Source organism: Rhincodon typus, chromosome 19 (assembly GCF_021869965.1).
Source record: "Rhincodon typus isolate 14 chromosome 19, sRhiTyp1.1, whole genome shotgun sequence".
Classification (NCBI taxonomy): domain Eukaryota; kingdom Metazoa; phylum Chordata; class Chondrichthyes; order Orectolobiformes; family Rhincodontidae; genus Rhincodon; species Rhincodon typus.
In genome coordinates this window covers 69,497-89,938 of record NC_063350.1, presented here as the reverse complement: position 1 = coordinate 89,938, position 20,442 = coordinate 69,497, and the positions used below count along the sequence as shown (strand labels likewise).

At 43.1% G+C, this 20,442-nt stretch overlaps 1 protein-coding gene across 1 annotated transcript in view; it reads right to left on the bottom strand.

Annotated features, from left to right (window-relative positions):
* LOC109926066 (adenosylhomocysteinase A-like) overlaps positions 1 to 20,442 on the bottom strand; it is a 68,772-nt gene that overhangs the window by 41,975 nt on the left and 6,355 nt on the right. The window contains exons 3-4 of the mRNA XM_048608492.1: positions 17,674 to 17,749; positions 3,304 to 3,456 (exon numbers count right to left, since the gene is read on the bottom strand). Of these exons, the coding sequence (XP_048464449.1) occupies positions 3,304 to 3,456; positions 17,674 to 17,749 (229 nt within the window). The remainder of the gene's footprint in view (positions 1 to 3,303; positions 3,457 to 17,673; positions 17,750 to 20,442) is intronic.

Below are 20,442 nucleotides of genomic sequence, written 5' to 3'. Positions count from 1 at the left end.
TACTGAAATCCATATACACCACATCAACCGCTTTACCCTCATCCACCCTTACAAACGTAAGTATTTCACTCCCTTCTCTGGGGGCTATGTTAAAGAATAATTAAGAATATAATACCAGTGCTTGACACAATTAAAAATCTTGCTTTTATACTATCCGACTCCTTTGCCCTTCTGGGTACCTGTTACACAATAAACCAATAGAAAATTTGCTGATTGCAAGTGCCTAAGCAAATCTGATGTGGACAGTATTTTTGAACTGCTTCAGAACCAATCACCTTATTTCGTCACAGAAATTAGTTTATTTAACCAAATGAGGAAATATAGTCATTTTCGAACTGCTCTCAGTGACACTGCAATGAATATTTGGAATCTGTAGTGAAACTGGAAGAGTGCCTACACAAGAATCGAACCTACATAGTGGTCTTAAAGGAGTCATCTCAACTGATGTATTTTTCCAATGCTGGGTGACTGCCCAGTCCAGGAATTCTGTTCTTAAGGTAGTCATAGAACTGTACAGCACAGGAACAGATGCCTTGGTCCAACTCAACCATGTCGACCAGATATCCTAAATTAATCTAGTCTCATTTGTCAGCATTTGGCCCATATCCCTCTAAACTCCTCCTATTCATAAACATATCCAGATGCCATTTAAATGTTGCTATTATAACCAGCCTCCACCACTTCTGGCAGCTTGTTCCATACACGCACCACCCTCTGTGAAAAGGTTGCCCCTACATCCCTTTTAAATCTTTCCCCTCTTGCCTTAAATTTATGCCCTCTAGTTTTGCACTTCCCCAACCCAAGGAAAAGACCTGGCTTTTCACCCTAACCATGACCCTCATGATTTTATAAACCTCTATAAAGGTCAGCCCTCAACCTCCGACACTCCAGGGAAAATAGCTCCAGCCTGTTCAGCCTCTCCCTATAACTCAAACCTTCCAAACCTGGCAACATTATTATAAATCTTTTCTGAACACTTTCACGTTTCACAACATCCTACCTGTAGCAGGGAGACCAGAATTGCATAACCAGAGTTGCCTAACCAACATCCTGTACAGCCGCAACATGACCTCCTAACTACTATGCTCAATACACTAACCAATAAAGGCAAGCATAGCAAATGTCTTCTTCACTATCCTATCTACCTGCGACTCCACTTTCAAGGAACGATGAACCTGCACTCCAAGGTCTCTTTGTTCAGCAACACTCCCCATGATCTTACCATTAAGTGTATAGATCCTGGCCTGATTTGCTTTTCCAAAAAGCGGCACCACACATTTATCTAAATTAAACTCCATCTGCCACTGCTCAGCCCATTAGCCTGTCTGATCAACATCCTGTTGTACTCTGGGGTAACGTTCTTTGCTGTCCACTACACCTCCAATTTTACTCTCATGCAAACTTACGAACCAAATCTCCTATGTTCACATCCAAATCATTTATATAAACAGCAAAAAGCAGTGGGCCCAGCACCAATCTGTGGTATACTGCTAGTCACAGGTTTCCGGTCTGAAAAGGAACCCTCCACCACCACCCTCTGTCTTCTACTTTCAAGCCAGTTCTGTATCCAAATGGCTAGTTCTCTCTGCATTCCATGTGACCTAACCCTGCTAACCAGTCTACATGAAGAACCTTGTCAAATGCCTTACTGAAGTCCATACTGACCATGTTCACCGCTCTGCCTTCATCACTTCTTCAAAAACTCAATCAAGTTAGTGAGACATGATTTCCCACACACAAAGCCATGTGACTATCCCTAATCAGTCCTTCCAAATACATGTAAATCCTGTCCCTCAGGATTTCCTCCAACAACTTGCCCACCAATTTAAAGATCACCAGTCTATAGTTCCCTGGCTTTTCCTTACCACCTTCCTTAAATAGTGGCACCACGTTAGCCAACCTCCAGTCTTCCTGCACTTCACCTGTGCCTATCGATGATACAAATATCTCAGCAAGGGGCCCACCAATCACTTGGCTAGCTTCCCACAGAGTTCTAGAGGTTACACCTGATTAGGTCCTGGGGATTTATCCACCTTTATGTGTTTTAAGTTGTCCAGCACCACTTCCTCTGTAATATGGACATTTTTGAAGATGTTGCTGTTTATTTCCCCACGCTCTCTATCTTCCATATCTTTCTCCACAGCAAATACCGATGCAAAATATTCGTTTAGTATCTCCCCCAGGTCCTGCTGATCATTAAGGGGCCCTATTCTCTTCCCAGTTACCCTTTTGTCCCTAACATAAATGTAGAATCCCTCTGGATTCTACTTAACCCTATTCACCAAAGCTATCGCATGTCACCTTTTTGCCCTCCTGATTTTCCTCTTAAGTATACTCCTACTGCTGTTATCCTCTTCTCGGGATTCACTCAATCCCTGCTGTCTATACATGACATACAGTATGCTTCCTTCTTAGTCTTGACCAAAACCTTAATTTCTCTCGTCATCCAGCATTTCCTACACCTCCCAGCCTTGCCCTTCATCCTAACAAGAACATACCATCTCTGGACTCCTGTTATTTCATTTTTGAAGACCTCCCACTTTCCAGCCGTCCCTTTACCTGTAAACATCCACTCCCTATCAACTTTTGAGAGTTCTTCTGTAATACTGTCAAAATTGATCTTCCTCCAATTTAGAACTTTTAAATCTAGTCAATCCTTTTCCATCACTATTTTAAAACTAATAGAATTATGGCCCCACTGACACCTCAGTCACCTGCCCTGCCTTATTTCCCACGCGTAGGTCACATTTTTGCACCTTCTCTAGTAGGTACAATACATCCTGAATCAGAAAATGCTTCTTGTACACACTTAAATTCCTCTACATCCAAGTTCTTAACACAATGACCCAGTTTATGTTTGGAAAGTTAAAATCCTCTAACCATAACATCCCTATTATTCCTACAGATAACTGAGATCTCCTCACAATTTTGGTTCTGAATTTCCCGCTATTGAGGGGGAGGGTGAGGTCTATCGTACAATCCCAATAAGGTGATCATCCCTTTCTTATTTCTCAGTTCCACCCAAAACTTCACTGGACATACTCCCAGGAATATCCTAAGTACAGCTGTAATGTTATCCCTAATCAAAAGCACCACTCCCCCTCCTTTCTTGCCTCCCTTTCTATCCTTCCTATAGCATCTATACCCTGGTACATTACATCTATTACTACATGCACATTTCACCGAAGGCCTACAGCTTGCAGTATATGGTATATTGACAGCATATAGGGAAAAGAACATGACCCAAAATAACATACACCATCCAAAGATAATTTCTTCACAACGATAGAAGACAACAGTCACCTTGTAACAGCTTAGGATGTTTGTTGTGAACCAGATTCGTAAGGTCCCCACCATCATCCAAAATCATGTTGAGGGGTTTTCCATCAAGGAAATACAGAGTCTGTTCAATGCACCAAATGTATTCTTCATCTGTCTCTCCCTTCCATGCATACACTGCAAATAAAACAAACATTCTTAAACAAGGCACTAACAATAAACAACGCTTTTCAATGCACACTCAGTTAAAAATCAGCCTGCAGGAGACTTTCCAGGACTTTTTCCTCACCTGCTGCACTTTCTAAAAGCAATATCATAACACCACTACATTGCAATTTGTGGACGGCACAGAAGACACCATACATCACATGGGTGAAACAGGGATCAAAAACACATTACATGTAACAAGTCAGACCATCACTGAAGTACAAACTCTCAGCAAAGAATTGCTCACAATTTTGTATGTGCCATGTTATCATGTTGTAAGTTACATTTTTAACTAGCTTTGACATTTAAATGTAAATAACGAGATATCTACAGATGACATTCATCCAAAATTCTGCTAGCAAGCAGAACTGCGTCGGGCTGGCAGTTCCATAATGCTGATGATTCAATTTAAAATTGCACTAGTCACAATATAGCATTACTTCAGGAAAACAAATGAAGTCTTAATCACAAAAATATAATGGAACGGAGTGGATCAAAAAGGCTAAACTGATGGGTGCAGGATTCCAATTTAGCAAAAGCTGTTCACTAGTAAAAAGAATAAAAATCCATGACTAGCATTAAAGTGCAACAATGGGACAGTCAGAAGGAACAAATTAATTTGAACAATTACAGATTCCACAACACATCCATCAACAATACCTTATATAAACATTGGCATTTTCGCCTAGATTGTGTGTCAGTATTCATTTCTGGATTAACATTGTCTGTTGTGGCTGAAGAGGCTGATTCATGAATGGCATTCCCTTCCTCACCTGCCACAGATGAGCAGCACTAGCTAGAGGTTATCCTTCACTATCTGGTCAATTCTTTTGTTCTTTGGCTTTTCTGCACACTTCCTTGTTGTTCATCTCCAGGCACTGATTGTTGTTGTTTGAACTCACTTCACGAAAAACAGCTGAAATACCAGGATATTTTTGCAGTACAAGATTATGCTGCTTTTGAAGCAGTGAGATTGCTACAGTATCAATTCAGAGCAATACTAGATTCTTTTGAATTAAGAAGCTGCCTGATGACGACCTTTGGAATGGATGAGCTGCAGTCTGCTAAATACTGGTGGAAGCAGTGCAGCCAGAACCATTCAGAATCAGCAAGCAAACAGACTGGGAGCAGGTACTTGCAATTAAGTCCACATTTGGAAAGTTAAAGTCTTTTAAAACTAATAGTGAAAATTCAGAGCCAGCATATTCCTCAGGGCAAACAGAATTTCAGCACGCCAGGGAAGTCGGGATTGTTAATGGATATCATGAGTTGGAAAAGACAAAGAAGGAAGTGTATATTAGTTATGCCAAGGCAAAAGCAAGGGAAACGTCTAGAAGTATAGAATATAGGTTGATACTTAGAAAATAAATTTGGAGGGCAAAGAGTGGCCACAAAATATCTGTGGCAGATAGGATTTAGGAAAACCTCAAGACATTCCTAAGCATATTAACAGCAACAGGATTACCAAGGCTTTACCAGGACGTTGCCTGGTATGGAGGGAAGGTCTTATGAGGAAAGGCTGAGGGTTTTGAGGCTGTTTTCGTTAGAGAGAAGAAGGTCAAGAGGTGACTTGATAGAGACATACAAGATCATCAAAGGATTAGATAGGGTGGACAGTGGGAGCCTTTTTCCTCGGATGGTGATGGCTAGCACGAGGGGACATAGCTTTAAATTGAGGGGTGATAGATATAGGACAGATGTCAGAGGTAGGTTCTTTACTCCGAGAGTAGTAAGGGCGTGGAATGCCCTGCCTGCAAAAATAGTAGACTCGCCCACTTTAAGGGCATTTAAATGGTCATTGGATAAACATATGGATGATAATGGAATAGTTTAGGTTAGATGGGCTTCAGATTGGTTTTCACAGGTCGGCGCAACATCGAGGGCCGAAGGGCCTGTACTGCGCTGTAATGTTCTATGTTCTATGTTCTAAGGTAAGAGTGAAACCTATCAGAAACCAAAGGCATAATCTGGGCATACAGCCAGATGACATGGAGGTGTCATAAATGAATATTTCTCATCTGTATTCACAGAGGAGAAAGACATCATAGCCGGGGATTGCAGTCGGGATAGTGAGGTTCTAGAGCACATTTAGATTAATAAGGAGTTGTATTAGATGTTTTACCAGGCATAAAGGTGCAAAGGATGCCAAATTCCTGATGAGCTGTATCCCAGGCTGCTATAGGAGGCAAGGGAAGAGGTTGCTGGGGCAGAGGTATTTAATACTTCTGAAACAAAAACAAATTGGTAGCAAAACTTAGCAGGTCTGGCAACACCCATGGGAAGAAAGCAGAGTTAACGTTTGATGAAACTCATCAGATGAAAAGTCACTAGATTTAAAACTGTTTCAGATCGCCAGCATCTGCAGTTCTTTGCTTTGCTGGCCACATATGAAGTGCCTCTTAACTGGAAGATAATTAATGCGGTTCTTTTTTCTCCCCAAGGAGGGCAGCAAGGATAGGCCGAGTAAGTACAGACCAGTGAGCCTTCCTTGACCCGAAAAGTAACCGTTGATTTCTCTCCAGATGCTGCTACACCTGCTGAGCTTTTCCAGCAATTTCTGCTTTTGTTTCCGATTTACAGCATCCGCAGTTCTTTCGGTTTTTGTGTAGAAAGACAGGGATTGATCAGCATTAGTATCTAGTCTGATTAATTTAATTGAGTTTCTTGAAAAGGTGACTAAATATATTGATGAGGGTTGTGTAGTTGATGCGGTGTACATGGGCTTCACTAAGTCCTTCAACAAGGTCCCACATGGAAGGTTGGTTCAAAAGGTAAGAGGCTGTGGGTTCCAAGGCAAGTTGGCAAACTGGATCCAAAATTAGCTTGCAAATAGGAAGTGAAGGGTGATGGTGGAGGATTTTTTTGTAATTGGAAACCTGTGACCAGTGGTGTACCACAGAGATCAGTGCTAGGAGCCTTGATGATTACTATGTACATTAATGACTTGGGTGTAAACATAAAAGGTGTAATTGGTAGGTGTGCACATGACACAAAAATCAGTAGTGTTGATAGGGAGGAGGATGGTCTCAGGATACAGTCTGATAACAATACATCTTGGAAGGTCAAATAAAGATTTACGCAATAAATGGTAGCTCCCTAGGGAGTGCTGAGGGAAAAAGGGACCTTGGTAGTGTAAGTCCATAGATACCTGAAGATGCCAGCACAAGTAGACTAGGTGGTGAAGGCCTATGGGATGCTTGCCTTCATTAACCACAGCATAGAATACAGGAGCAAGGGAGTCTTGTTACAACTTTATAAAACATTGGTTAAGCTACAGATAGAATACTGTGTGCATTCCTGGTCACCACACTATCAGGTTGCATTGCAGAGGGTGCAGGGGTGATTCACCAGGAGGCTTGGGGGTGAATGGAATTAGATTGAGGTATACAAAATTATGAGAGGCATAGAGCAAATTGTGACACACTCTTCACCTTGGCAGGCATGTCTAAGGCCAGAGGGCATAAATTTAAATTGAGGAATAAGTGGTTTGGAGAGGATTGCCAGAGGCTGGTAGAAATACGGAGTTCACTGTTTAAGTGGGTGGTGGAGGCAGGTACGTTCGCAACATTTAAGAAGCACCTGGATGAGCACTTAAATTGCCAGAGCATAAATGGCCATAGACCAAGTGCAGGTAAACAGGATTAGTACAGTTTGATGTTTGCTGGACGTCATAGATTTGGTTGACCAAAGGGCCTGTTTCGATGCTGTATGATTCTCTGACTGAAGAACACCCAACGCTCGACAAAGCATCTCGTCTTTGCTAAAATCCAAAGAATCATAGAATTGCTAGTGTGGAAACAGGCTCTTCGGCCCAACAAGTCCACACCGAACTTCAGAGCATCCCACCCAGACCCATCGCCCCTATGACCCACCTAATATACACCCTCTACCTCCCTGAACACTACGGGCAATTTAGCATGGCCAATCCACCTAACCTGCACATCTTTAGACTGTGGGAGGAAACCCACGCAGACACGGGGAGAACGCGCAAACTCCACACAGACAGTCGCCCGAGGCTGGAATTGAACCTGGGTCCCTGGCACTGTGAGGCAGCAGGGCTAACCACTGTGCCACCGTGCCGCCCCAAAGAGCTGAGAACTTAACACACGCTTGCAATCTGGACTTCTAATCTTCAGAACTGTGTTTCTCGATCTACATTTTCCCCATTCATTTGTTTATAACCATCAATCTTAATCATGATAGTGCAACTTTGGAGGTTAAAGAGCTACAGTTTAAGTTGCTTAACTTAAAAATTAGCAATGCTTTATTTTCTCTGTCATTTTTTAAAGAATAAGTGCATTTGAAATGTTAACAACGAACCCTGGTGTGACTTGCCTTTGTCCTCAATAGCAGCCTGTCAAGTAAATCGATAATCTTGCGTTCTAATTGGGTGCTTATGAAAGCTTGTGGGATGTAGACATGATTATTTTTAGTTATTAGTTTAGGGGATCTGGAAGTCACTGATTAGGCCAATAATTGTCACTTAGCTTTAACTGCCCAAAGGCTGTTAAGCGCAATCACATTGCTATGGGTTTGGAGTCACATATAGGCTAAATGAGGTAAGGGTAGTAGATTTCTTTCCTGAAAGGACATCAGTAAATCAAAACAGAGTGCCAGGGAGACTCAGCAGGTCTGGCAGCACCTGCAGAGGGGAAAAAGCAGAAACTTTGGTCTGAAATGAAAATAACTGAGAAACTGGTATTTATGCTAATAACAGGGTTGAGGTGGGGGAATAAAGGACTCAAATAAAATAACAGGCTAACAAAGAGATTGCTGATGATAAGCCGAGAGAGATAAATGTAGGGTGTAATGAGAAGTGTAAATAATTGAAAATGGGTTGGTTGCACTGGGTGTAACCCATGCAAGCCGAGACCTGGAAGGTGGCAGGGAGAGAGTGGCAGAGTGGCAAACACAAGAGGAAGGTGGAGCGTGTTTGCGTTCTGACATTGTTAAACTCATTGTTGAATTTTGAAGGCTGTGAGATACGTATCAAGATGAGGTAGTGTTCCTCCAGCTTGCTTCAAGCCTCGCTACAGCACTGCAGCAGGTTGAAGACAAATGTTGGCGTGGGAACAGAGGCAACTGGAAGCTCAGGGTCATTCTTACATATGGAGTGTAGGTGCTCGGCAAAGCAGTCATCCACTCTGTATTTCGTCTCCTCATTGTACAGGGGACCAGATTGTGAACAGCGAATACAATAGACTAAATTGAACAAAGTGCAAATAAATCACTGCTTCACCTCGACGGTGTGCCTGGGGTCTTAAATAGTGAGGAGGGAGGAGGTAACCAGCTACTAAACCAGATGGGCTTTTACACAAATCAGACAGTGACTGCATGTGGGTCTAGGCCCGAAACGTCAGCCTTTCTGCTCCTATGATGCTGCTTGGCCTGCTGTGTTCATCCAGCTCTACACCTTGTTGTCTCAGTGACTGCATGGTAATTATTAGGCTTGCATTTCATTCCACATTTTTATTCAATTCAAATATAATTATCTGCCATGGTAGGAATTTATGTCAACCCTGGGGCTTCTGGATTACCACTACATCACCATCTTTCCTAAATTAGCACACCTTTCCCGATTAAGTCTAACAGTACACAATCGGCTAAAGGGCAGAAAGCACAGTAGTTACAGAACTACTTCCTTTCCACTGTACTAGGGGGAACACACATTCTGGTGCTCCCTGAGGTTGGGGTTATAATTAGTGCTTCATTTGATACATTTCAATGAACTAGATGTATGAACATATGATTAATAATATTCAGAGCATAATTTCAACGTTTGCAGATAACTTCAAATGCAGTAATCAATGAAATGGATAACGCACTTCAGGAAGGCAAACTGGTGAAATAGGCAGACCGAAGTCAAGAGACAGAGAAGGGAATGGCAACACGAGACGTGTTCAGAAATTCTTGCCAGTGGCAACACATTTTAGAAACAGAATAGGCTCTTCAGCCCATTGAATCAGGACATATTTAGTGGTATAATCTACACTAGTCCCACATTCCCGCACTAGGCCCATAGCCTTGAATGTGATGACATTTCAAGTGCTCATCTAAGTACTTTTTCAAAGTTGAGGTTTCCTGCCTCAACAATTCTCCTAGACAGTGCATTCCAGACCCCTACCACCCTCTAAGTAAAGGTGGTTTTCCTCAGATCCACACCGCACCTTCTGCCCTTCATCTTAAAATTACATCCCCTTGTTTTTATATTCATTCGTGGGACATGGGCAGTGTTCATTGCTCGTCCCTAGCTGTGTGGTTTCTCGCCCATTTCAGAGAGCAGTTGTGAGTCAATCACATTGTTGGGATTCTGGAGTCATATGGAAGCCAGACCATGTCAGGAATTGAAATTTTCCTTCCCTGAAGGACATTAATGAGTCAGATGGGTTTTTCCAACAATCAACAGTCATCTGTTGATTCTTAATTTCAGTTTTTTTTATTCAAATCAAATTCAAGCCTGGGTCGCTAGAGCATGAGGAAAACTGAGTTTCTGGATTAATAGTCCAGCTATGATAGAAAATAGAACGGTAAAGCATAGGGACATGCCCTTTGGCCCACGATGCTGTACTGAACACGATGCCGAATGAAACTAATCCCTTCTGTCTGGCCTTGGCACATATGCCTCCATTGCTTGCATACTCATGTGCTTACGCCCCTACCACCACCACCCCTGACAGCACCTTCCAGATTCCTACCACTCAGTAAAATATACTTGTCCCTCGCATCTCCTTTGAACATTCCCCCTTTCACCTTAAATGCATGCCTCGTAGTTTTCGCAATTTCAACTCTGGAAAAAATATTCTGACCATCAACCTTATCTATGCATCATACCACTAAACCGTTGCCCCAGCTCTGCCCTTCAAAAACGGGGGACATTCTATTCAACATCTTCATGCTCCTCAATCTTACACATCTTGGTCAGGTACCCACTCTACATTCTCTGTTATAAAGAAAACACCCCGACACCCATAAACAGAGCTGCATCAGGACAGTACTTAAACAAGCCACAACACATTGCAGCAACCCGGAACTATGCAAAGCAGACAGGAGCACCTATACGGAGTCTTCAAAAGGAATGGATACCCGAAAAGCACAATCTGCCGTTACCTCTGAGACAGACCACAACAGGAAGACACAACACGACCAGACTCATTAATCACCCTACCATACACCAAGCAGATGTTACCTAGCAGGGTGACAAAACGTTTGCAACTAAACCCACCGGCTCGGCGAGCATGTCTACAACCTCAAAGTTAGTTTTCTTTAAGTTCAGGACCATAGTTTCAGAATTAATTGGATCACTCCCTATCTTAATCAAGAATTCTACCATATAATGGTCACTCTTCCCCAAAGGATCTTATACCACAATGGTGCGGATTAATCCTCTCCTACAATGTTGCTAATTGTTACCATCACTAAATCCCCCACTATCAACATCCTGCGGGTTATCATTGACCAAAAACTAAACTGGACTCACCACATAAACACCGTGGTTGAAAGAGCAGGTCAGAGGCTAGGAATACTGCAGCAGGTAACTCCTCCTGCCTCCCTGAAGCCTGTCTACCACCTACAAGGCGCAAGTCAGGTGTGTGATGGAATACTCCTCACTTGCCTGGATGAGTGCAGCTCCAACAACACTCAAGAAGCTTGACTCCATCCAGGGCAAAGCAGCCGGCTTGATTGTCACTATATCCATAAGCATCCACACCCTCCACCACTGACGCTTGTACTATCTACAAGAAATTCACCAAAGATCTTCAGTCGGCACTTTCCAAACCCATAACTACTTCCACCTAGAAGGACAACAGCAGAAGATATATAGGAATACCACCACCTTCAAGTCCTCCTCCAAGCCACTCGCCAAACTGACTTGGCAATATATTGCCATTCCTTCACTATCACTGGGTCAAAATCCCAGAATTCGCTCACTAATGGCCCAAAGTAGGTGGACTGCAGCAGTTCAAGAAGGCAGCACACCACCGCCATCTCAAAGGTAACTAGGTATGGACAATAAATGCTGGCCACCCAGTGATGCCCACATCCCACAAATGAATAGAAGAAAAAGAGAAGATTGGGGGCGGGGTGGGGGAGCGGGGAGCAGGGGTTGGACATGAGAGAGGTGTATAAAAGATTATGAGTCACAAGGGCAGGGTAGGTGTCTCCTTTCATTGAAGGGTCAACAACAAGGAGTCCTAATTTTTGAAGGGAAAGGCTTTTATTTCAAAGGTTTAGAGGGGGTTTTGAGGAAAAAGATTCCCAACCAGAGGGTGACAGGGGTCTAGAAGGAACTGCTTGGGAGGCCAGTTAAGATAGGAAACCTTCTAACCTTTAAAAAGTACTTTCATGAGCACTCGAAGTGTCATAATATTCAAGGTTATGGGCCTGGTGCAGGAAAGTGGGACTAGATTAGATTTTATTGTTACGTGTACCCAAGTGCAAGAGTACAGGAGTACAATGGAAAGTGTACAGAATCAGCACTCTCTGGCACCATCTTAGAATACAACATTAGAATTAAAAACAACAGCGGAAATTAAAGAAACAAACAAAAGGAAAATAAAATGTCCACATCACCCTTGCTGCCACCACGAGACTTGAGCCTGGCTCACTAATGCCACGTGTGCTGGCCCCATCAATGCAATGGTGTCACTATCACTGCAACTGCTACTTCGCTGCCGTTGCTTCGCGGCCTCAAGGCCTATGCCTCGCCACTACCTGCATCGGACCTACCAACATTGAAATTGTCATGCTCCAGCGGCTATGGAGGTTGTAATATATTTTTGGCAGTATGGTCTTGATAGGCTGAAATGTGTCTTCTGTACAGAGTAATTCTATGAACCTGCGTCTTCCGGAGGTCCCAGCTATTCAATCTGCCAGACAACAGTACTGAAGCAAAGCACTTCCCAAACAATTACAACACTAGCAACTACCCATCTAATATGGAAAGTAGTCCAAGCACTGCTAGTTCACAAGAAAGGTCAAATCCAATCTGACTACTTTCTCATCAATCTGTTCAGAGAAGTTATTATACACCACCAGGGAAGCTGAGACTTGAACCCGGGCCTCCTGGCCCAAAGGCAGGGATGCTACCAAATCTGTATCATAAGAGCCACATGTCTGCTTAATAATATTTTCTAATCAACCTGTTCAGAGATGTCATTGCGTACCTCAGGAGCAAGTGGGGCTTGAACCCACACCTCAAGGATCAGAGGCAAGGACACTACCACAATTTCACATGAAACCCAATGCCCCAGTCTATTCTCAATTAGCAAATTGCTATTAAGCTGCATTTATTTAACAATAACTTGCTCAATGATATTAAGTGTGGGTTCCATCTAGCCCATTCAGTTCCTGACCTCATTACTCCCTTCTTTCAAATACAGGCTCAACAACTGAATTCCAGAGGTGAGGGAAAAGTTATTGCCCTTGACATTAAGGTCACATTTGGCCAAGAATGGAATTTTGCTTAGGCTAAGCAAAATTCAAGTCAATGGGAGTCAGGAGAAAATTCCCCACTGTTTGGAGCACTTTTTCTTCTCAGCCACACAACAGATCTCCAGGAGTTCCTGAGTGTAATGCCCCAGGCACCATCTTTAGTTGTTTCACCAATGACCTTCCCTCCATCAGAATGGTAGAAGTGGTGAAGACGATTACAATAACTGCACTATGTTCAGCACCATTCATGTCTCCTCAGATACTGAAGCAGTTAATTACCAAATGCAGCAAGATCTGGACAATATTCAGCTTTGGACTGTTACCATTGACCGATACAGAACTGGACCAGCCAGACAAATACTGTGGGCACAGGAGCAGGTCAGAGGCTGGGAATTCTGCAGCAAGTAACTCACCTAACTCCTCAAAGCCTGTTCACTACAAAGCACAAGTCAGGAATCTGATGGAATACTCTTCAATCTGGTAGCTCCAACAACATTCAGGAGGATCGACATCATGTATAACAAAGCAGCCTTGACTGGCACCACAGCACAAACATTCACTTCCTCCACCACCAATGCACAGCTGTATGAGCATGTAACATCTACCAGTTGCACTGCAGTAACTCACCAAGGCTCCATCTCTACCCAATAGAAGGACAAGGGCAGATGCATGGAAATAGCCCCCAGCTGCAAACTCCCCTCAAGTCACACACACTTTCTTGACTTGGAAGCATATTGCCAAGGTTTACTGTTGTTGTCCAAGCATCTACGCTTATGGACTTCAGTGGCTGATGGCAACAGCTCACCACTACCATCCAAAGGGGCAATAAATACTGCCCAGACAGAGATGACCATATCATGGGAATTAAGTTTAGAAAAGGTTTAAGTTATTAGCAAAAGAACCAAAGGTAAGGAAACTTTTATTTTAAAAAAAGTGTGATTGTGCACTCTAGATTACACTGACTGAAAGTGTGGTAAAAGCAGATTTGATTGCAATTTTAAACATAGATAGTAAGATTTAAAAAGGATAAAGCTAGAGTTGTGGGTAAATGGTTATGAAGTGGACCTAATTGGATGACATTTGCTGGATAATCTTGACATGTGAAATTGTGTCAATAACCATTACAGGATTATCAATGAGGTTTGCAGCGTGGTACACTTGCATGCACTGGAAGCTGCATAAATTAACCCGTACAGAAAGAACAAACACACACTTGTTTCAACAGGGGAAAAAAAGTGAGATACCCATTCACTGTTTCATTTATCAGGGCAAAGCCTTGGCTAATAAGAATCAATCTGCATGGTTTAAACTATAACCAAATCCTGGTTGTTAATTGTCAATGTTAATGGGTATATTCTCCATGGCAATACCTCTACCCATCAGACCCCACTTGCAGATTAATCAGCACTTTCCTCATAGTATAAGTGTTGCTTTCACTGCATATTGATATTCTTGGGAATTGTCCTGATGAATAGAAAATTAAGTTCTAACAAAACACATCCTTTCTCAACAATGCTTAAGTTCTGTACTGTCAAACAAACAACAGACCCAGTGGACTGAGTGCACTCCTCCTGTGATTAGTCAGGAAGTGGTGGTAGCTACACAAGCTGAACATTAGTGGAGCAGAAAATCCTCAGGCAACGAAGTTCCAAGCTGGGCAGTTGATGTTACTACTACTTTGGTGGGTAATCTATACTCACCCGTCACCCTGCCCTCTCCAAATGGTTGCATGAAAGCAAATGGTCAAGTTTAAATGGCTAAACATTATACCTTATTACTTTAAAATCAAAAGCTACCAAGTGTGCTTTAGTGAAGTCCCAGTGATAAGTGCTATATGCCCATGCCGTCCAATGGTGATCTGTGTCCTATTTATCATACTTTGCATACAGGATAGGAAGTGTAAGGGTAAAACGTCCCCCAGTGGGGAACAAAGCAGCAGGCTAACATCTGTTGGAGTAGATTCCACTGTGGGGAAAAATATGAAAAAACTGATGGGCAAGGAGAACTCAGGAGAGGTTATTAAAGTCTCCAGCACAGACACAAATAGGACAGAGTGTTTGGAAAGGGTTAGGAATCAAACTTCAAGCACATTGGATAAACGAGTGACAATGAGAAGTGGGATGGCTAATACAGGACTGAAGGTGTTATATCTGAATGCACGCAGTACAAGGAATAAGGTAAATGAGCTTGTGGCGCAGATCGAAATTGGCAGGTATGATGTGGTGGGCATCACGGAGACATGGCTGCAAAGGGATCAGGATTGGGAGCTGAATATCCAAGGATATACATCTTACCGAAAAGATAGGCAGGTACGCAGAGGGGGTGGGGTTGCCTTATCAGTAAGAAATGAAATTAAATCAAATCAATAGTAAGAAACCGAGTAGTGTCAGATGGTGTAGAATCTGTGTGGGTAGAGTACAGGAACTGCAGAGGTAATAAACCATAGTTGGAATTATGCACAGGCCTCCAAACAGTAGTCAGGAGCTGGGGCGCAAGATAAACCTCTTCTATCTCCTGGTGTGTAAGAAAGACAAAGTTACAGAGATCATGGGGGATTTCAAAATGCAGGTGGACTGGGAAAATCAGGTTGGTAGTGGATTGCATGAAAAGGAGTTTGTGGAATGTCTACGAGATGGCTTTTTGGAGCAGCTTGTGGTGGAGCCCACCAGGGAACAGGCAATACTGGATTTAGTGTTGTGCAATGAACCAGACTTGATAAGGGAGCTTAAGGTGAAGAAACCCTTAGGAGGCAGTGATCACAATATGATTGAATTTACTCTGCAATTTGAGAGGGAGAAGACAGAATCAGAGGTAATGGTATTACGGCTGAATAAAGGTGACTACAGAGGTATGAGGGAGGAGTGGGCAGAATTGACCAGAACAGCAGGAAAGGCAATGGAACAGCAATGGCAGGGGTTTCTAGGAGTAATTCAAGAAACACAGCAAAAATTCATCCCAAGGAAAAGCAGCATGGTACAGGCAGGATGAGGCAACCAAGACTGACTATGGAATTCAGGGACAGCATAAAAGCAAAAGAGAAAGCATATAATGTGGTGAAGGGCAGTGGGAAATCAGAGGATTGGGAAGCTTACAAAGACCAACAGAGGGCAACAAAAAAAAAAATAAGGAGGGAGAAGGTTAAATATGAGGGTAAGCTGGCCAGTAATATAAAGGAGGACTGTAAGAGTTTCTTTAGATATCTAAAGGGCAAAAGGGAGGCAAAAGTGGACATTGGACTGCTGAAAAATGACACTGGAGAGATAGTAGTGAGGAACGAGGAAGTGGCTGAGGAAGTGAATAATTACTTTGCGTCAATCTTTACAGTGGAAGACACAAATAATATCCCAAAAATTTGAGAGAACCAGGGGGCAGAGCTGCATATGGTGGCCATCACCAAGGAGAAGGTGCTAGAAAAACTGAGTGACCTTAAGGTGGATAAATCACTAGGACCGGTTGGACTACACTCGAGAGTTCTTAAGGAGATAGCTGAAGAGATACTGAAGGCGTTAGTGATCTTTCAGGAATTGCTAAAGTCAGGGAGGGTCCCAGAGGACTGGAAAATCGCTAACGTGACACCCCTGTTTAAAAAGAGAGTAAGGCAAAAGACTGAAAGGGCCCTTGGTGTTAGAGGCAAGGTACTAGCATGGATAGAAGATTGGCTGTCTGGCAGAAAGCAGAGAGTGGGGTTAAAAGGGTCTTTCTCAGGACGGCAGCTGGTGACAAGTGCTGTTCCACAAGGGTCAGTGTTGGGACCACAACTTTTCAATTTATACATTAATAGTCTAGATGAAGGAACTGTGGGCATTCTGGCTAAGTTTGCAGATGATACAAAGATAGGTCGGGGGACAGGTAGAATTTAAGATGTGGCGAGTCTGCAGAAGGATTTAGTCAGGTTAGGAGAGTTGGCAAAGTAGTGGCAAATGGAGTACAACATGGGAAAGTGAGAGGTCAAGCACTTTGGTAAGAAGAAAAGAGGTATGGGCTATTTTTTAAATGGGAAGAAAATTCAGAAGTCTAAAGTGCAAAGAGACTTGGGAGTTCTAGTCCAGGATTCTCTCAAGGTAAACTTGCAGGTTGAGTCAGTAGTCAGGAAGGCAAATGCAACTTTGGCATTTATTTTGAGAGGAATTGAATATAAAAGCAGGGATGTACTTCTGAGGCTCTAAAAGGCTGTGGTCAGGCTACATTTGGAGTATTGTGTGCAGTTTTGGGCCCCATATCTCAGGAAGGATGTACTGGCCCTGGAGCGGGTTCAGTGGAGGTGCATGAGAATGGTCCCAGGAATGAAAAGCTTAACATGAGGAACATTTGAGGACTTTGGGACTATACTCATTGGAGTTTAGAAGGATGAGGGGGGATCTAATTGAAACTCTCAGAATACTGAATGGCCTGGACAGAGTGGATGTTGGGAAGATGCTTCCATTGGTAGGAGAGACTAGGACCTGAGGGCACGGCCTTAGAGTAAAGGGAAGACCTCTTAGAACAGAGATAAGGAGAAACTTCTTCAGCCAGAGAGTGGTGAATCAATGGAATTCACTGTACAGAAGGCTGTGGAGGCCAGGTCATTGAGTATATTTAAGACAGAGGTTGGTAGGTTCTTGATTGTCAAGGGGATCAAGGGTTACAGGGAAAAAGCAGGAGAATGGGGTTGAGAAACTTGAGCCATTATTGAATGGCGGAGGAGACTCGATGGGCTGAATGGCCTAACTTCTGCTCCTATGTCTTATGGTCTTATAATTGTATTATTGTACTGACCAGGAACTCCAGATTTGGCAATTGCTGCGGCTGCATGATCCTGAGTAGAAAAAATATTGCAGCTCGACCACTGGACCTGAAATGAGATCAAGGTTTTAGTTGCAATAACAATATGGACTTCAACCTGCATTTGTCAATCACACATGGCAAAGGAGAAAATAAACAATAACTACTCATCTGTTGACCAAAGCAGGATTCAATTAAGCAACTTAAATAAATATCTCAAACTGAAAGTTCATGTCTCAGAACAAAAATTCCTCAGCATGTGCACTTGAAGATCTATTTAAAACTATGAATGAAAGCCAATGCTTATACATGCTAATGAAAATAAAGCGCTATAGACTCAGCAGATCTGGCAGCATCTTAGAGACAGAAACACAGTTAACATTTCAAGTCCAATATGAATTATTTCAGATTTCCAGCATCCACAATACTAACTTTGCTTGTAATTTGTTCTCAAACATTAAAGGACACCCTGAAAGGGTACAAGAGCAGAGGGACCCAGTAGCATGGGTACACAAATCATTGAAAGGCGGCATGACACAGTGAGAAAGTGGCTAATAAAGGTACATGGGATCCTGCACTCCATAAATAAAACCAGAGTACAAAAGCACTGAAGTTGCACTGAAGGTTTAAAAAACACTGGTTGGGCCTGAACTTGACTGATTTGTCCAATTTCAGGGATTAATCTTAAGAAAAGCTGAAGGCTCTGAAGAGACTGAAGGAAATATTTACCAGGATGGCTTATGGATAAAAGAACAGAAGAAATAGGAGATGACAATTTGGCCTGTTGAGCCTATTCTGACGCTCAGTACCAGTATCTGGCTTCAACTCAAGAAAAAGATACACGCTTTTAGATTTAAAAGGCATCAAGAAGGATGTAGAGAAAGCAGGAACATGGTATATGGATCAATTATGATCATAATGAATGGCAGAGCAAGTTGAAGGGGCAAACGGCCTACTCCTGCTCCTGGTTTCTATGTTAACTGTTCTCCTTGGGGAGAAGGTGGCTGAGGGGAGATCTGATAGAGGTTTTCAATTACATAAGTATCTGATAGAGTTCACAGGGAGAAGCTGTTTCCACTTGTAAAAAAAAATGAGAGGGCACAGATTTAAAGTGATGAGCAAACAAAGCAAGGGTTCCGACCCGAAACTTCAACTTTCCTGCTCCTCTGATGCTGCCTGGCCTGCTGTGTTCCTCCTGCTCCACACTGTGCTATCTACAAGGGTGATATGATAAATAACTTTCTCACAATGTAGTTAGGGTATGGAATACATAACCTGGAAACACCATGGAATAAGGTTCAATTGAGGCATACAGGATGTTATTGGACAATTTTCTGGATAGAAAAGATGTGCAGCAATACCAGGAAAAGGCAGGAGATTAGCTGCTGTTCATGAACCTCAGCCAGAAATTTGTTCAAAGTCCAACAAGTTTAATTGAAAACACAAGCTTTTGGAGTCTTACTCCTTCTTCAGATATTAATGAGAAAGGGAGTATAAGGCATAGAATTTATAAGTAAAAGATCAAAGGGTCACACCACTGATGAGGATGTACTAAACAAACCTAAGATGCTATTAAATCTTTAATCAGTTCGAAGATTTTAACTAATATGTAGATGTAAATGCCTGAATTCATTTGAAGTCACTGTCCTGAGAAAACTAAAGGTTTGATCAGCGTAAAGTGATGACATTTTAGGTCAGAAAATGCACATTAAGTGTGAGGCTTTGTTTAGAATCTGTTTGTGTTCTGGTTTGGAGTCAGACTGGTTTAATTTCTAAAGAAAGAATTTATAAAACGCCTCATTGACTGACTGTCTATAAGTTGTGTGCTTTTTGAACAAAATAGAATGCATCTGTAAATACAAATTCACGCCATATATTCACGTGTGTGAGAGAGAGAGGGAGGGCTGGAGGGGGAGGGAGAGGGAGGGGGCTGGTGGGGGAGAGGGCTGGAGGGGGAGGAAGGGAGGGGAAGGGAGAGGGGGAGCGTGAGAGAGAGAGGGAAGGAGAGTGAGTGTGCGTGGCATGTCTGGGAGGGACAGTAAGATGGTGTGCGGAAGAGACTGTGTGCGCATGAAGGAGATCTGTGTGAGAAACAGACAGTGAGGATCTGTGTGTACGTGTGCCTCTGCAAGACATGTCAGATCTTTGCCATGGACACTACCATCACACGTGGGAACACCATCCACCACGTACATGGCAGATATTCACGTGACTTGGCCAATGCTGTCTATCTCATACGCTGTAGGCAAGAATGCCCCAAGGCATGGGAAATTCACAAAACCATGCAGACGCTACAACAATGGATAAACGGACACCGTGCAACAATCGCCAAACAGGCTTGGTCCCTCCCAGTGGGGGAGCAATTCAGGGGTCAAGGACATTTGGCCTCAGATCTTTGGGTAAACATTCTCCAAGGCAAAACACGGGACACACAACAACAGAGTTGCCAAGCAGAAGCTGACAGCCAAATTTCAGTAAGCACGAGAACTGCCTCAACCTTGATTGTGGGTTCATGTCACACTACAGGTGACACCACCACACCATACACACACACACACGCGCGCATGCACACTGTCTCTCTCTCTCTCTCGTACACCCCCACACAGGTACTCTCCCTCTCCTGCATGCACAGACACACCCTCTCACACACTCCATCCCTCACATGCACGAACTCTCCCTCACCCACACACAACCTCGCAAGGACACACTCCTCCCGCCTGCCCTCGCGCGCGCGCACACACGCTCCCCCTCTCTCACGCGCGC